Raw genomic sequence first — 19,627 nt, forward strand, 5'->3', positions numbered from 1 at the left:
GTTCTCCTCCCCCTCTACTCTGCCCTGGTGAGACCGCATCTGGAATATTGTGTCCAGTTCTGGGCCCCTCAGTTCAAGTGGGACAGGGAACTGCTGGAGAGAGTCCAGTGCAGAGCCACAAAGATGATGAAGGGGATGGAGCATCTCCCTGCTGAGGAAAGGCTGAGGGAGCTGGGTCTCTTTAGCCTGGAAAAGAGGAGACTGAGGGGTGACCTAATCAATGTTGATAAATATGTAAAAGGGTGAGTGTCAGGAGGATGGAGCCAGGCTCTTCTCTGTGACATCTAGTGATAGGACAAGGGGCAATGGGTTCAAGCTGGAACATAGGAGGTTCCACTTGAATATGAGAAAAACTTCTTCACGGTGAGGGTGACAGAGCACTGGAACAGGCTGCCCAGAGAGGTTGTGGAGTCTCCTTCTCTGGAGACATTCAAAGCCCGCCTGGATGCGTTCCTGTGTGATCTGATCTAGGTGTCCTGCTCCGGCAGGGGGATTGGACTAGATGATCTTTCGAGGTCCCTTCCAATCTCTAACATTCTGTGATTCTGTGAAATTGTCCAGATAATTCTATTCCCCTTCAGAAAGCTCTTCTCAAATCTGAGTAACAATACTGTTTTGCCTTTAAAACATATAATTCAGTTTTTTGCTTCAAATTATTCATATTTCATACTTGGGCTCTAATTCACATGAAGTTACTGGAACAAAGGCTCCTCCCTTAGTAACAGAGATATATATTCAGTGTCTTTCTCTAAGAAAGGGGAACTGACATTTACTGTCCAAAGAAAAGATCTCTAAAATGAGGAGAGGTCAGAAAGCTGAAGCTGAATTTCTATTCCCGTTCAACTGACACAACTTTTTTATTTAAGCAAGATGTAGCTAAGAATGTAATAAATGTTCAATATTTAATTCTATCACTTTAAGCAAATTTCCTGTTGTACTGCAAGAAGATATGTCTTTAATGCTGGTGCAAACATCTTGGAGTTCTTCAGTGAGTGATATCAGAAGAGTTAACTTTCTTGCACAGTGCTGATGTAAAGGATCTGGAAAGAGGGACGTGTAAGATAAGATGTATGTTCTAACAGTGGCTGTATTTATGCCCAGCTGCTGAAAAGTGGAAAGGTTTTACTTCGCTGCTTCTGCAGCTGGACCTTTCCAGCCTCTCCCTTCTTTCTTGGTGTTCAGCATATGGTGTATCTGTTGCTGTTACAGCTGCTCTCAACATAAGATCATATCCAAAACAGGACTGAAAAACAGAGGATACCAGCTGAAGGTGGTTATTCTGCAGAGAAATCCCGTGTTTGGAGAAATCAGTAACTTTTGAGCCAGCCATGAATCTTTCTGTACAGTAACTGATCTGAGGAACGACTCTGCAGCTCATGTTGTCTTGGGTTTTTGTTGTTGGTAGTGTTTGTTGGTTTTCTGGGGTTTTTTTGTTGTGGTGTTTTTTTTTTTTAAAGGTAATACATGATGGTAAGTTATTTATTGTCTATTCACGCAGCTCTCAAAGGTGAGGTAGGAGGACTTTGGACATAGTGGGGACCCACGTGGAGGTATAAGGTACAGATATGAAGGATCTACTCCTTCAGCGGCGGAGATTGATCATTGATCATTAGCTGGGTACACAAAGGAACATGCTTCCCAATCCAGGACATATACATATCACAATTAAATCTACAGGCACTGTAAGTTACTGGAAAAGATACTGCTACAGATGAGGAGGAGACCCTCCAGGTAAGTTTGGCATGAAGCATGACAAACACATATTTTGCCGTAGGCTCCAAGGCGGACAATCTGGATGAAAGCCCACAGTGTCACAAAACTGTCTGCCAAAAGACAAACCTTTGTAGCACAAGGGTCCAGTACTGCTCTCATGAATTGGGCAGGCTCCGCAGGAATACAGGAACTCTGAGCTTTGACAGGATCATAGAAGAGTGAAAGTATCATGCAACATGATCAATGTTTCCCTATGGAGAGACAAAATAGCACCTGGAACTGGTAGTGACCTATGAAATGAAAAATATGTAAAGTAGTTGGATGGGATTTTTTGTTTTGTTTTTCTAACCTTTTTTTTTTTTTAATAATTAGAACAGTTGCAATTTCCTCTTGATTTCTTTTAGAGTAATATCTGCCAATTTGGTGACTAAGGAGAGTCTTCTAGCATGAGGACTCCTCACATCTCCTTCCTCTCTGCCCTTGCACTTCCATCCCCTTTCCTAAATCAGTTTAACAGTGTTTAGTGCAATGGTAATTTCTTTTTTGTAGGAGTGTCTAGCCCTACCCTACTTCAGACCAGTTCAAGGGGTTTCTAAAATGACAAACATCACACAACAGTATTAGTCCATTACGGCTACATAAACTACAGCCTACAAACCATACAAGCAGTGGACTTTATGTGCGTGGCTTTACAACACAGCGTATACCAGCTCCTGCCCGTTCAGCATCTTAAAGATTGGTAGTTTTTATATGAACCAAGCAATTACCAAAAGTGCTAAACTAACTGCTCTATGGAATAGAGCTCTTTATTATCTAAGGGTGCAGTAAAGGTAGGAGCTTTGTCACAGCAATTTATTTGTGTACCTCAATCTCTGCTCATGTAGGTTTAAAATGATAAACTTAATTGACAGTTACCAACATCTTAAACTTTTCCAACAACTGAGAAGTTATTTAAATTAAAAAAAAAAAAAAAGGTAAAGCAGAGACAGGGTCACAAACACCATTCTTCTGGAGAGAGCAAAAACATTTTGCACAGTCTGGGGCCTTGTTTTAAATTTGACAGTCTTGAATGCAGCAGTATTATAAACAACATTATGCACACAAAAACATTAGAAACTTTACAAATATTACTGAAATTTTGCAATACACCTGTGAGGAGGGTATTATTATGTGACTGAACAAGCAACACACAGAGAAGCTGAGGCAAAAAGAGTTAAGCAAGTTGATCAAGTTCACAAAAGAATTCTGTTGTAAAATAAGAACAGAACTCAATCTTACAATTTGCAGTCTGTGTCTCTCCCCTAAAAGCATTGTTCTTCCCCTTCAGGTTGTTATTTAGGAATATAGTAGCTACCTTATTAATTCTCTCACCCCTGACACAGACCATATTTCTACATTAAATAGTGTGCTTTTGCAAACAAGAAAGATTTAATAACACACAGAACCGTGGAAATGAACAAAACCAGAGGAGCTTACCCAAATCCAGAAAACAAGCGACAGAAGAGGAAGAAGCCATAGCCCTGGACAAATGATGAAAGGAAGGCAAAGAATCCATTGACAGACATGCATATCAGGAGTGACTGTCTCCTTCCCACTTTGTCTGCCAAGCCTCCCCAGAAGAATGCCCCCACCATCATCCCAAGGTACACTATGCTACCTGCAATACACACAAAAAAAAAATTGTTCCGTGAGCTGCGTAACTGTCCACAATTGACCACACCAAAAATAGTCATTCTCCTATATTTACAAAACAAACAGTATAGAGATTAATTTCTCCTTTCTCAGTGAATAGAAATTATATGCACATATTTGTAAATTTACCTAGGAAGAACAGATAGCCTATTGAGTATTTGTCATCTGTTAGCAGACACACTGAAGCTTAATATAATTATTAAACAAGGTCCCTCTAGCTAAACCAATTAAAATACAGGCAAATAAGACTGAATGGGAGAAAGTATGACACTGTTTCCTCAGTAATAAATTGCATTCATGTTAAATACTGCAAAAAGTAAAACTACAAATTCTCTGAACATCTCTAGAATATATGCAGTCCTGTAGTGGATTAATCACTGGAAATAAGATATGCTAAGTCTAAAGGAAGCTGATTATGAAATAAACACTTTCCATTTGAGATCTATAGAATCAAAGATGTCCAGCTTGACTGTCTTTTTTTCCTGCCTTCTATTTCAGTGTACTGCTTTATTTAAAAAGGCACTGTCCTGTATATAGAAAAGCACTGGAATGTTTTGTGTTTGGTTTTTTTCCCAAATAATTTTGAACTGTTGCATTATAGTGTAGCTACACACATTAAAATGAGAATAGGCAAAAATTATTTTGGGGTGATTTTTTTTAAGTTAATGATGTTTTCAAAGTGCAGTACTTTCCCAGAGAAAGATAAATTTAAATTTTTAACACTCTGACCATTCACAACTTGTCATATTATACTTTGTTTCCTTTCCAAGGACAAACCCTCTGTGGGACACTTGGCAAAGATGCACAACACTTTGAGCAAAAGTACTTCCCAAGCTTTGGATAGAACCAACCAGGTTTGTGTTTTGTTTCATAAATGTATTATTCTTTTTTTCCACCTACTTTCTTAATGAGTTTCCCAAATTAGGTTTCATCTCTCTAGCAGTTGCTGCCATCTTATATGTCTACTATGGAGCAGGAGTTAAATATAGAGTAGCTGGAAACAGCTAAAATACTAGCAATCCTTGTCCTGTGTCTCTTTTCAATCAGCCACAAGAAGCTGCGAGTTCTCTGACAATTCTGCTCAGCTATAATTGCTGCTGTGTAAAATTCTGCTCTCCAAAAGAATCACCTCTTCCCTGCAGCAGGTAGTTGGAAGGGAAAGAAAGCTGAAAAAAAACCCTCAAATATCGGGGCTTGGTAAACTGCTTATCAACGTAGAGGTCACTCATCAGTATTTCCATGCTTGGAATTCCATACGTTAACATCTGAAGTGCTGAAAACTCCAGGGTCTCATGCACCCCAAAATGTCCCTGTTCCCCTTCATGTTTTGTACAAATAGTTTCCACTGTTACTTCCTAATGAGACTTCATTTTAAAACATTTGATAGAACACACATTGTGTTAAATGTATGCCAGCAAGATACAGAGTTGTATTTTATTTAGGTGAGTATTCTGTTTATATTACATTTATCACAACTAAACACCTGTGTGTGCTTTCACATTGGATGCCTCAGTGATACACAGATGTTGGGCCACAGCCCCTGAAGACTTTCTTATATCTTAGAATTTTTTTACCAAAAAAAATGTTATTTATATTTCAAATATTGAATAAAAAGCAATGGTATGAAGATGATCAGTATCAATTAGTTGCCCTTAAATTCAATTATCCTTACAATTATCCTTCAATTATCCTAAATTCAATTGTCCTTACAGAGTAGCCACCATCTGAGCAGTCCTCTACTATGAAAGATTTTTAAAATCATGTAGAAAAACTCTTCAAAATGTAACCAGTAAAAGGTTCATGCATCATACCTAGTCAAGAAAACGTGTTGAAAATTTTCCTCTTCTGAGAAGCAATGAAGCATAGTAATTCAGAAATACGAATGAGCATGGAACAGACAGAATGTACCACAAAAGAAACAGACATAATACATTAAAACACAGACCAGATTTCCACCTTTTGTATTTTTTTACTGCCTGCATGATTCAGACAACTTCTGAAAGCAAAGACCAGTGCTTCTGCAAGGTACAATGTAAACTCAAACATATGTGTATGTATACAGAAGCAGTACCTAGAGTAGATTATTCTTGGTCTATTCCTATCTCAACTTCCTTATTGAAAAGAAAGCAGCCTATAACAACCTCTGCTTCAAATAATTAATTCCACATGATCCAGTTTTCTGGACCAAAAAAAATATATCCGTCGGTCCTCAACCTGGGCAACATGAAGGAGAGGAAAACAGCTATCCTCTTTGCCAATGATTGTGACCAATACCAGCAAATCAGTCTTCTGCAGCTGCATTTTTAGAAAACATAAAATAAAAACAGAATATTTCTATGAGGGCAGATGTAGATTACATATTACGAATAAATTCCTTACTGTGAGGGTGGTGAGGCACTGGAACAGGTTGCCCAAAGAAGCTGTGGATGCCCCATCCCTGGAGGTGTTCAAGGCCAGGCTGGATGAGGCTTTGAGCAACCTGGTCTAGTGGGAGGTGTCCCTGCCCATGGCAGGGGGTTGGAACTAGATGATCATTAAGGTCCCTTCCAACCCAAACCATTCTGTGATTCTATGACAGGATGACAGATCCATTGGTGTTCATCACAGGAGCATTCACCATCTCTTAAGAAAGACCAACAAGCTCCTTAAGAACAACAGTTAAAAGTCTTCTGAAAACAAATTTTGTCAGTGGATATTTTCTAACTATTACTGGGATGTTAGTCTTTCATCAAAGGATATTGATGAGAATGTAGGTAAATCCAGTACTTCCAGAATTCCTAAGACATCTCTGTTCTCTTTCCTCTTAGCCCAGGAAGGACAGATACTACAATATTCTCTTTGGTTTAGAGGTGTTTATCAACAGACCCTTATCAGATAGCTCCTTCATTCTGATCAGATATTTTTGCTCCAATAATTGAGATTTTCCTGCGAATGTACACACAGCTCATACATTTTCTGTTCCTAAAGAGACAAATCTCAGTGAGTGGCTTGGCATATTCACCCAACTGCTTTAAGACACCTCCTGTGGGCAAGGTTACTGTACTACACTTCAAGTAGACCAGTATTCATAAGCAGTTTGGAAACTCCATCCATCAGAACTGGCACTTGTTTATCAATATTAATGGAAAGAACAGAGTAAAAACAGTTCAATAGCTGCATTGCTAGCAGACTGATTTCAAAAAGGCAAATAAAATGGTTATTTTTTACTCTCAAAGTGAAATTCCTTACATTCTTTCATACATAAACATTGTTGGGCTTTCCCACTCAACACACTAATCATAGACTCACAGAATCATAGAATCAATAAGGTTGGAAAAGACCTCAGGGATCATCAAGTCCAGCCATCAACCCAATACCACCTAACTCACTAAACCATGTCCCTAAACACCATATTAGAAATACATAGAGAAGACAACTTAAATATATTTGCATTTCTTTATATAGATAATTTTCAAATACTTTATGGAAATAATATTAATTTTACCAAGTAACTACTTCCCTTGTGATGCAAAGAAATATCAAAACATTTTGAACGATGAAAGAAAAAGGTTTCAAAGCCCTGAAAGTTTAAAAACATGAACCTTCTTTTTGATGACAAGTCCTTTGGTCATTGTATTGTCCCTTAGCCTTTCTTATACCCATGTATTTCTACCGAAAAACATTCATAAAATGCTGCTAAAAATAGTACTCTCCTCCTATGAATAAACTGCTACAAAAAAGCCGCTCTTTGGGCTGCACCATTAGCTTATTCTTTCCTGTCATATTAACTTTGAATTTTTTCCTCATTGCCTTTCAGACCTTCCACAATCCCTCTCCCTCACCAAAGATCTGTATCTTTTCCATCTTTAACTTAATGCAGCTACCAGTGATACCTGTTTCAGTGTGTTTTTATGTCTTCCTTCTTTTTCATATTTTCTGTCTCTGTTTATACAGAATATAGGCTGCTTCCTGCAGCCCAGAAAGGTAGTCCCATTTCCCTCAGCTTTCAAATAATGCCTTAGGATCTTTCCCCCCCACAGCAATATTCACAATAAGCCGTAACAGTAAAAAATGTCAAAAGAGAACTCAAGCTATGAACAGTCAAAATATGCTGAACAAGCACCTAATAAATGCAAGTAACCCATGACATCAGATTACCATTTTACCTTTCACCATCCTATCCTTTCCTGCCTTTGTAGTGCTCACTTATCAAGTCATGCCACTGGTCAGAACATAAATCTCATGGGCAAAACACTGTAATTTTTGCAAACATTTCATATATCACATATTACATTTTTATAACTTTGCATACATAAAAATTAAATATCCCATTGTTCCTTTTCTCATTACCTTTAAAAACGGGTCATCAAAACAATAATTGTATGGGTGCACATATACGTACGCAGATTTTAATCTAGCATGTCAACCTGAAGGTGGTACTTCCTTTCTGAGCAGCTATTAGTGATCACAAAACTGGTGGCTTTTCTTTTTCTTTTTGGCACTGTACACTTGTTCCTCTAAAGAAGTTAGCTCACACAGCACAAAGCACACATTGATTTGACATCCAGCAAGATCCTAGAAACATATTTTTTAAAATCAAAATTTATTTTAAATTACAGAGACTACTGATGATATCTGTAACTAAGTCTTCAATTTTCCCCCCAAAGTAATGTGTAATCTCAACCTGTCATTTGGTGGAAAGGCACTGAGAAAAGGCAAGTGGCAAGTTTCTGAAAAGAAACCTGTACCACGCTAAAAGGAATATTTTCATCTATTGTTCTTCTACCAAGTTTTAACAACCCGTCTTTTCTTTCCACAGCAGAAATTCTACATACTTAATGATTTTCCTTGAGCTCTTCCCTGGCATCCCTGTCTTCACGTGTTTGTTCACAGGTTGTTGCCTGCTGTGTTCCATCTCCCTCTTGGTTGACATAAACGTTGCAGTAGTTCAGTCCTGGTTGATGAAACCATCCTAAGATGAAATCTGCACCGGAGATTTTTCTGGTACATGAACCAGGTGCTGAAAGCAGCTCCGAGCAACGTTGGGTTGGAGGGCACTCTGAGAGACCTGATCTAGTTGAAGATGTCCCTGCTCATTGCAGGGTGGGACTTGGACTAGATGACCTTTAAAGGTCCCTTCCAATCCTAACCATTCTGTGATTCTATAAGATGACAAATGCAGTGTGGAGACCTAAGATTTTGTTGGGAAGCAATCATAGAAAATCCAGCTGATCTCATTACTGTGTATGACCTCTAGAGATCAAACTAGCTCTTAGGGACCCCCAGCTGAATATGATGTTTGCTGTGGAGATTAAAACTTTAAGAAGGTATTTCATGTTTATTTTGGTTTAATGGGTTAGGTGGCGTTGGGTTGACGGTTGGACTTGATGATCCTTGAGGTCTTTTCCAACCTTAACGATTCCATGATTCTATGATACAAAATACACACTTGCACACTCTTCAGATGACGGGACATGAGTTTGGAATTGGTTTATACCATGCACACACTTCAGCTACCAGTTGGCTAGATACTTTTTAAAAAGATGTGCACGCAGCATCTTTCAGGTTGGTAGCAACAACTTAACCTCACAAAGCACCCTACCAAGAACTCCCTCAGTTTCTAAATACTTGTTATGGGCAATTTAAGCAATGGAATAAGAATACACATATGATCAGTCACTGAGGTAAACAGTATTTTACTCCTAGTGCTGCCATAACTTCATTACTTGACACTGTCTGTTTCTGTTCATAGCCCAGTATCTAAATGATAGCCAAACCCTTCTGAGAAATCAGCCTGCAGGTTCACACTTCACTGGGAGAAAGTAAAGTAATGTCAGATGCCTTTGCAATGGAGCCACTCAGGCTATGGGACTCACTGATGGTCCTCTTTTGCTTTAACCCACCTATTACAAAGTAGATACAAAACTAGCCTGAAGTTATTTTTTTCCTGGTGTGTTGTTTAGGTCATCTGTGCTAGTGAAGAATGCATTTCATACAACTGGAAAAAGTACTCCCATTTAAAACAAAGGCTAAAAATAATATTAAAAGATTATTTATATTTTGGAAAAATTAGATTATAAATGTGGTCCTAAGACAGCTCCAAGAGGAAAAAAAACCCACTCCTTTCATAAGAACTATACGGTACTTTAATCAGTGTTTTATTTACTTGTACTAAGATCTTCCCATATGCTATGACACAGAATATAACTATTCAGAGTTAAAAGCTCCAAAGCCTGTAAGTAGAATAATGAGTAAGAATATCCAGACTTATCTTTTTTTTAACCCTGAAAAACAGCATATTTTGAGTTTAAAGATTATCATCTTTCAGAACTACACTGAATTATTGTCTGTCATTAGTTTCTTTCATCAGAAAGGACTTTGAAAAGAATCATAACCCACGCATCAACTAAATTCAGATGTAACGTCTAATTAATTGTTAATAATAGGAGGTAATTAAAGCAAACACCTTTCTATTAAGAAAACAAATACAAGAAAACTGTAATGTCTAGAATTGTCAGAAGGACTCCATTTTCTAAAGCCACTGTCTTTGGATGTCTAAACCCACCTATGCAGTCAAAATATTGGATCTTCAGTTCTTATTTGTTATACCATGCCGTTCACATCCTCAGAGGTACTAATACTCCAACATTCTCCACATAAAGAACTCCCACAAACTAATACTCTTCCATAACAACTATTTCTTCCTTTCTCTAAAGAGTGCTTGAAGTGCTGGAACAAGCTCTATATTTATGGAATGACAAATTTTTAAGGTGTGGATCTAAGTGGTTAAAGGAGAAAAACATTAATTACTCATTCATCTGAAAAAAAAATTATGGGTACTGCTTTAAAACAAACGTGTGAACCCGACATCATATCAAATAAAACTAAAATTTTGCATGAGTCTTTGCAAGTTCAACACTTCTCAAGCCATAGATTTCCTTCATCCAAATGCTATCTGTTTCCCACAGCAATCATTTTGTGTCTTAAAGTCAGATGTTAAATGATTTCTCTTACCTAATAATATGCAATTTATGCAAATCCCCAAATGCCACAGCATGTCAGGCTCTTCTTCTGTTACTACTCTACAGACTAATCCACTCCATTTCCTTTCAGGACAGCTGTAGACAGACTTCTGTCTGCAATTTCATACTCATCTAGTGCAGCTGCTTAATTACATATTCATTTTGAAGCTTTTTGCTCTTCTGCTTAATATGTATTTACAAACGGTCAAGTTTTACTTACTATTACATTATTAGAATAATTTTTGCCAATTATGGTAATAGGTTTTATCTGTTTAAACACATGAAATGTATAAAGCTATTTTAAAATGAATACTGAAGCTCTTCAATCTCAATATAAAAGTTTGTGCAGTGTCTATCACACTGCAGTGATTCTTGGACCTTCGGGTGTGACTTTGAACTGAGTAGCCTGTATGCTTCATTCTCTCATAGTAGTAATTACAAAGCTACAAGTCTTCACACGACAGATCATTTAGCTTTTGCATATTCTTTTAGCCGCTTAGTGCACAGACATTGTGGATATCCTTCACAGTCGGTAAAAAAGGACAACTTTATCTCCATAATAACAAAAAAAAAATATAAATTCATACTCACTGAGAGGAAGGAATATACTGAATCCCAGTGAGATCAGTAAAAAAAAAAAAAAAAAAAAAAAAAAAAAAAAAAAAAAAGACAACCTCTTCTCTTCTGAAACAACGCAGAAACATTAATGGTTTCATGAAGGGAAGAAAATGACAAAGTTTTGTTAATTCATGTTTATTTTGTTAAATTATGTTTATTAATTTCTAAGAGTCTGTTTCTCTAGTATTTACATGGGAAAACAACTCAGGGAACTGCTCTGGTGTAAAGGCTACCAAAAATACATAACATATAATTAATTGTGCAAGTCAATAAAATAAAAACAATACAACAAACAGTCCCTCTTTTCCATCAACAGAAAAAAATAATAAGCGCCTCCCTACACCACTTTCAAACACACCTACAAAACATCTGACGACATTCAATCTCATACCAATACAGAAACTTCACATAATAGAAATCAAGTGAACTGTATCTGGTCCTCAGACAAAATGATCCTGTTCTCAGACAATAATGATGAACTGCAATATTTGATAGAGGAACCCAACCATGAAAGTCAGGAAAAGGGAACTGAAAGCAAAGCTGAGTAGAAGAAGATCACAACCAGTTGACCATTGTAGACAGGAAATGAAAGAGCAAGTAGCTCAACAGTTCCACATGCAAACTTATTTACGGGTCTTTAAGATAATAGGAGAAAAAACATGATAAGTAGGACAGACAACTGAAACAAGACATGTTTGTAATAGTATGACAGGCATAATTTGATGATTGAATTAAACAAAGGAAAACTGTCATACTGTACTCTGAGTACCCTACTTCTAAAGAGAAGCCTCACTAATACAAAAAAAAAGAGCCTAGAAAAAGTACAATATATTAAATGAAAATGAAAAAAAACCACCATCACCATTTTCCATATTTTTTCCCTTTCAAAAGGATCAAGTCCAAATTTTCCAGAGAACTGAACTCAAAAAGGGAAGTAGATGTAGAAGCCCACTATGGAACTTCCAAGATAGCTGGAAGACAACAGAAACTAGGTGAGTGGGACTTATGGCATATTCAGAAAGCAGAAAGCATCTAATGCAAGACAAAATTTGACAATGCAAAATATTAGATCAACAAAATTTTAGACCAACAAATACCTACAATATATTTGTCTTGATTTAACATCGAGACTGAAGTGAAAATGGACCTACAGAATGGCTACCCAAACTCATCACCCAGCTGTGCTCTTACAAAGGTCAAAGATGAGCCAGGAAGACAATTTATTTTCTTGGGAGGAAAGAAGTTGAGAACAATTCTGTCCTGTTCATGAAATAATAAAAACAAACAAAAAAAAAAACCAGCAAAAAACCCCCAAAAAACAAACAAACAAACAAAACCCCAAACCCAAACATTTTTTTCCAAGGAAACAACATGCATATGTTCCCAAATCATAAATCTACTCCAGCGTGTGTCTGCCCTGAGTAGATTCATGGTTTGGGAACATATGCAAGTTGCTCCCAAAATAGCATTTTGCCTCTATATTTCCCCTCATATAATTCTGATTATGTATTAAGTGCAGAACAAAGTGACTTAGCTCTGGACCTTTACATTATCTGACAGTTTTGAAAAACAAAATATTTTCTTGCAGAGTCTGTATGCTGCTAACTCTCCCTACAGTTCTAGGGATATTCACCTTATATCTAAAATTTTCACGAGCAGGTGTGCTGGTACTTAGTGTTTTAATAATTAAATAACACTCTGTCCTAACAGATGAGTTTCCTGTGTACTCAGATATTATTTTAACTAAAACACTGTAATAACAAAAGGAATAACTGTTCCTGCTTTTCCTCAGATACAAATTAGATAAATTAATAAACACATAGAAGAAGCTTGGTAACTGCAGAGATTGTGACAGGTAATAGATTACTTGCTAGGATGGGTAATTTTCTTCACAGCTGTATTTTCTGATAAGGCAGCAAAATAGAAAATATGGTAAACTGGTACCTTTGCAGTATGTTGTCATAATCATTTCTGCTTTAAAAATGTTATCATGTCAATAACTCCATCTTTTAAAAAAGTGCAATCTGCTACCAGATGCTAACATCATTTTTATTTATTCCACAACAGATTTCTCAGAATAAGAAAATTGATCAGAGTTATTCCATTTTCTTCATTAGAATAATTTACAAACTGAATACTGGTAGTAATTATTGCAGCAAGCAGCAGCACATTGCTACTTTATACCACTATAGCTTGGCTAGCTAAATCAACAATGCATTATAGAGAAAAAGACCAAATCCCTGCTTCCTTGATACTCACAACACAAATAATCTATCAGCAATCAAATCTAGCAACACAGGGCTGTAAGAACCAGCCAATATGTGTAATTTTTCTTCCCATATAAGCAATATTTTTACAATATGGTTGTTACCAATATGCAATATGTAGAGCACAGACTTTATCAAAAACTCATGTAATCCCAGGTGATGACGTGAAGCTGTTGAGAGATTCCCTAGGTGCTATCACTGAACATACTATTTTCACACTGTCTTCCCCTTTGATCCAACAGTTCCCTCTGGCATGAGTGAGAAAATCCTAACAGACAAGCTTTGGATAAAACACACCTCTAGTTAAGCTGTCCTAATACCCCTAATTCCCATTTTCTTCCACTGCAACTGTGGAGGTTCCTCTGGATTGTTCTCCTCTCAGATTTAGATGCTAAATTCAGTGCACTCTTTGCCCAGGTCTGGACTGACCCTGTTGTGCTAGAAATTGCTGTGACTTTGCAATTAGAAATGCACTTCCATGGCAATCCTGAGAATCCAAATGATTATAAATGCTGTGTATGATTGACCAGTGCCCAGCACTGTACAGTGTGCTAAGATTAATTACATTTCAAAGCAAAAAAATATTTCACTAAAGCTTTAAATTGCCCACACAGTCATCTACATTAATCATCTGGTTTCATATCAAAACTGTTCATTTTGGCTACATGTTTTATTGGCTGAATATTAATTTCTTATTTGCTCAGTCCTGCTTCTGACTCAGAGCAGAGTCCATGAATATCACTAACTTTTAATTAGTGTTGCATTAAAACAAAAAACCCAAAGTATATGCATCTACATCAATAACAGATGCATCCAACTCAGCAAATCAAAGCATGTGATACTAAGAACTAATTAACAAAACTCTGCTCCTAGTGAAAGTATCTGTACAATATTAAAGCTAACAGCTGGTTACTTCTTCAATGTTTTCTTAGCCATTAACTCACTTTATTGTAAAGATAGTCCAGTACTGTGCAAAATTCTTTCCTTGTAAAGAGGAGGATTTTTTTGTTTGTTTCATCCATACAGTAGCTGTAACCACCTTTGTTCCAATGAAGTGATAAGGTGGGGGAAAACTATGCAAAAAAAAATTTAATCAAAAACCAAACCCAAAGACCTTCCATTTGTTTCAGAAAAAGACACTGAATTAGGCCTAACCTCATCAGGAACAGGTTAACAAAATTAATAAGGATCTGAAACTCACAAATCTCCCAACTACCTGACAAGAGACCTGGTCTACCTCACCTAGCACAGAACAGCATACAAGTGAAAAAGGAAACTCTCTTTGCTGAAGGTGCCACATCTTCTTTCCACTTTCCCATTTAGACTCAATGAAATAGATTAACTAATCCAGTGTCAGAACGAAGAATAATGGATCAGAATAATCCTCTGTATGGTGCCAATACACCTGCAAGTGCTGGTGATGCTAAACAGGCTTTTTAATTATGCATTTACAACAGTGCCAGCAGGCACTGTTATAATGTCTAAATCGAAAATTGTTTAGATTACTCTATCTATCAGTTCATAATCTCTGTTTAACAAGACTTGCTAGTGGCAACTTCAGAACCAACCTTGAAAATCACCCTGAACTCTAGCAGATTAGGAAAATATTTGTGCTCTGTAAAAACGGGCATGTCTGACAAATGCCAGACAAAAGCATTACACAGCATAACAGAGTCTCATGCATCACATGGGTTATACTCATCTATACTCCCTCAACTTCATATGAGGCTGTCCACTGCTAACCAGTATAGAGCAAATAATTTCAGTCCAGCTAACAGGATATGAATAAATTTACAAGTAGGCCACCTTTGCCTATCCTTGAGAATGTAGACCTTTTCTAACACGATGGATGTAAAGCCACTGTCACTTTACACCATTTTCTTTATTTTCCTGCTTTACATTACTCTCCCAACTTTCTACAATCCCCTCAAAAGTCAGATAAAAATGTCTGTTTACCTGATAAACATGTTTTTCTGAGACTTTGGAGACATTTTATCCATCACATGTTTGTCCTAAGAAAAGCTTACTTGTTAACAAAAGCTGGAATAACTTGACATATGTAATGTGTAATCAAACACTCTTGGTTTTGTTTTCATTAGCTGGAAAAAAGACTGGTAAATGCTGGGTAAAAGTATCATTTGCTTAAGAGACCCATGGAACAACATGTTATTGTTAGTAGTAGGAAAGAAGAGCAGTTTATTCTCTGGCCCATCTAGAACTATGAGTAGTAGGTAGAGTTGGCTTGGGTGAAAAATCTGACATTCTTCAGCGAAAAAAAGCTTATGGACAGAGCTTCCCTAAATCAACTGCAGCTACAGCCATATAATAAATCTGTGAATAATTCCTCTTGGACTCGTGGCCTGTTAGTTTCTTGTAGTACATGAAACTGCAAAACTTATCAGGACTTTCCTTTCTGCATAGGGACAAACAAAGTGTTGAAAAATGGGTAAGCATAAATGAAAAATAAACTTTTATAAATGTTGGTAAATAACAGTGTCCTGGAGAAACTATAAACTATCATTATCGTTCTTAAACAAGTTTTTGCATGAATAGTTTAAAAAATTTATACGTCACATCCATGTATTTATTCTAGCAGTAACTCAATATCATCCCTTCATTTAAGTATTTATACCCGTATAGTACAGTGACTTTGATTCTGCATCAGCTATGAAAGCTGTCATACATTTGAAACAATACCAAACCATACTTTAGACAAGGGAACCAGATGTGTACAGTGAGAATAGATGCACCCATCACAAGGAAATAATTACATCTGCAGTAAAATGCAGTCAAAGTAGATTAATAAATTAATTGGGTTCTGTACTTTTCAGCACCGACGTTCCCATAAGCAAGCCAAAGCTCTGGAATATGTAGCTACTCCAAACCATATCTATCACAATATACAATTCAAAATACTGATCATATAAGATAAAATGACAAGTCAGACTTTAAAGGTTCTAAAATCCTTGATTAAATCCATGGATAAAATGCAGAGGAAGAAATTTACTCAGCTGTGACAGAGAACAATTACATTATGTTAGTTCCATGTCTTAATGAAGTCCATTAACAGTTTTTTTGTGAAAATATTTCTTCTTGCCAAGGAGCTCATACGTCCTCTCTTTGATTTCATAGCTCAACATCTGATGCAAGCTGCAAAATTCAAAGATACAAATACACAAACAATGAAGATGATTTCTATAAATGAAAGCTTGCAGATAACAACTACATTGTGGAATTAATCAAACAGGGACTTGGAGGAGAGACAACCATTGTACTTAAAATGTTTGGTTTGTTTAAAAAACTCCATTTAGCATATTGATTTAAGAAGTGATGTATCATCAGCTAGAGATCCCATGGCAGTTGAGAAAGGAAGGAAAAAGTGTAGGTGACAACCAAATTAAATATGTGAATTCACCATGGCCCACAGGCTTTTCCGCTGGGAGGCATTTCCTTCTTTTGGGCACTTTTGTAAGTTTATAAATTTGTGTGACACAAATGGTAAAATCACTGATCTGTGATGGGGTAGGAAGAGACAGAAAATAACCTGCAGTGCGTAAAAATTCAGCCCAGTGATTTTTAGCAATTTTAGATTAAATCGATCTCAGAGACAGAGATTTAAAGATAGCTTCAAGAGTGTAATTATTTAGTTTTATTTTTTTGTATAAATAAATGGTACAGGCATATTTGTACATGATGGTAATGCATGTTTGTAACTGGTTAAACTTACAGGTATCTTACTGGCTTCTCATCAAAAAAGCTAAATGTTGAACCTCTTAAAAGCAAAGAGTGAACATGCAAGTTAACTTTGTCCAATAGCTTGTAGTGCTTAGTAAAGCTGCATGCAGGAACACCATGACAGATGAAAAACATCTGACATGGTGCTATTGTTCTCCCTGTTAGCACCAGTTTCAACAAGGTGGTTTGGGAATAACATCACCCTCAGCAAAGAAGGGCATCTGTGACCTCCTTAAATACTGTCTTGTAATGAGAGCCTGCAGTAGCAGAGGACTGAATACACTGCATTTCATTAATGGTTCAAGTCTGTGCTCCCAGTTCCTGTCTTGGTGTCAAGCCCATGTTATTCTGTGTAATACAAGTTTAGTCCAGTTCATAATGGACAAAAATTACTTTGCATACTCTCTCCACAATCCCTTTTTTCCCCTCAGAAAAGAAAAACAAACATAACCATCTCCACTAGTCTACATAACGTAGTTGCTTAGAAAAGACAAGGATCTGCCCCTTAATTTTTCTCCCTCTAATACTTGTGTCTGGAAGGCAAGAAGAAAAGGCACTGCAGTAGGAGTACTTTAATAATGTCATTGCAAGGGAACTGAACTGTACCAAAGGTGAACAGCATGCATGATGGCATTTGTAATTGTGGCATCTCCTTCTGAAGAAATAAGACGTTAATCCTACAGGCCAGTTTGCTCCTTGATCTGGAATATTCAGCTCACATTTCAATGACTGCAGCTCTATTTCTAAATCTTTCTACCACTGCTAAAGATTTATTACTACTATTACCTGTAGGTGCAATGGACTCTCGCTGTTATTTCAATGAGATTCCTCACACTCAAAGGTCTGCTACGGTTTCAGTAAGTATTCTTAACCTATGTGCATTTCTTGTGATATAGTTAATTCTCAGACCCATATAGATGTACCTAACATTTTGACATCTGTGCTCTCTTCAGTTAAATCTATACTACGGCCAAAAGTCCATGTTAACAAATTAGTTTGGAATCTCTTTCTGTATCCCTGAAGTGTAAAAGAATTTTTAAAAAATAATTTCAACACGCTTTACATAATAAAAGTGTGGATCTTCCCCTGGAGGTTTCAACTGTATAGGAGCACAACTACTAGTTGCATATAACAATGAAATACAGAGTAGCAGAGCCTGGTTTTCCTTTGTTTTATGTCATTTGTGGTCTATTATGTCATCACAGATCTGGTACCCTGCTAATAACTGGGAAAGAACCAAAAGACACTCACTCGTTTTCTCTTACTGTATTCTATGCAGGAACGTGCAAAAAATCTCACCTTTATCTAATGACCTACAAAAATATTTAACAATAAAAGAGAGACTACTATACATAAATGCTTACCTACAACAGCAGGAAGTCATACTCACTGCTATGTAAGGATGGTTTTGGCCAACCTATTAAAATTCAGGAATTTTAAAAGTAGTTCTTAAAATTCAGGACTAAAATTCACAAGTAAAGAAGTGTCAAATACATGTTTGACCGTTGCTGTCTTCTGCATGATAGTATGTGGAGGAACCATGCTGTCAAAACCTAGTATCACTGGAATTGAGTAGGTAAGAGACAACCATAATGCCTGAAGTAGATTTTGCTTTGAAATAAATCCTTAAGTGTCTGCATTTTAAGAAGAAGTGCAATTCAGAAAATCAGCTACTCAGTATTATACTTCCTTGGTTTTCAGTTATTGAATTCTGGTCTTGGCCCTGAAGATAGAATTTCAGTTAAGCCACAAGTGTAACATAACCTAGCATAAATGAGGCTGTTTAAAAACACTTCTAATGAATTCACAAACAGGAGTAATCTTATTTCATCATTAAGATCATTATATTTAGTTTTCATGGCCTTCTTTTCAAGCTTTAAAAGTACTTTTTTTTTTACAACTGGCAAAAAGAAAAACTTGTGATTAAATGTTTACTTAACCATCAACCAGCAAAGACAAGATCTTTAGCTTCCATATTAAATCATAGTCCCCAAAAAAAGATTAGCAATCCCAAAAAAGCTCCTCCTCTCCTCAAAATCATGATGTCTCTAGATATCTGGCCTACACAGAAAATTTGTAGTTACCTAATAGGTGGGAAAACCAAGAAATATCACAAGTACTGAATAGCAAAGAAAACTCAACACAAAATTTTGCTTAAGTTAATTTTAGTTTGAACTTCTAAAAGAAGAGAAATCTCTCTAAAAGGGGAGTTTGTTGCTTCAGCAACAAGTTACATGAAGGAAACCTATCCAAACATGCAGAAGGGAAACCACAGTCTGAGAATAACAAATTGGTTGCAGACTTGTCCATATATTTATGCCTCTAAGGATGTGTGCAAGGTGTCTAGTGATGTAGTGAGGTGTCTAGACATGTTGGAGAATCACTAGGCATGTGGATGCCTGAATCTTTATGAAATGGTAAGGTCCTGCAGTCCTTTATTCACAGATGTTTTGTCACATGCTGCCAGATTTCTGACAGATCCAGAGAAAATAAGGAGAATAAATAACTCAAGCTGTATGATCTTGACCACACAAATTTATACCCAAGTTTCTGTTTAAACCAGCAAGCCTGTGTACAACCCATGAGTTCAGAACACTCTTT

At 36.7% G+C, this 19,627-nt stretch overlaps 1 protein-coding gene across 1 annotated transcript in view; it reads right to left on the reverse strand.

Moving 5' to 3' along the window:
- Positions 1–19,627, reverse strand: part of LOC104467557 (synaptic vesicle glycoprotein 2C-like) — a gene marked incomplete at its 3' end in the record, with an annotated part of 37,239 nt that overhangs the window by 9,920 nt on the left and 7,692 nt on the right. The window contains exon 2 of the mRNA XM_010081381.1: positions 3,190–3,370. Coding sequence (XP_010079683.1) covers positions 3,190–3,370 — 181 coding nt within the window. The remainder of the gene's footprint in view (positions 1–3,189; positions 3,371–19,627) is intronic.

Source organism: Pterocles gutturalis, unplaced genomic scaffold, assembly GCF_000699245.1.
Source record: "Pterocles gutturalis isolate BGI_N339 unplaced genomic scaffold, ASM69924v1 scaffold17256, whole genome shotgun sequence".
Lineage (NCBI taxonomy): Eukaryota > Metazoa > Chordata > Aves > Pterocliformes > Pteroclidae > Pterocles > Pterocles gutturalis.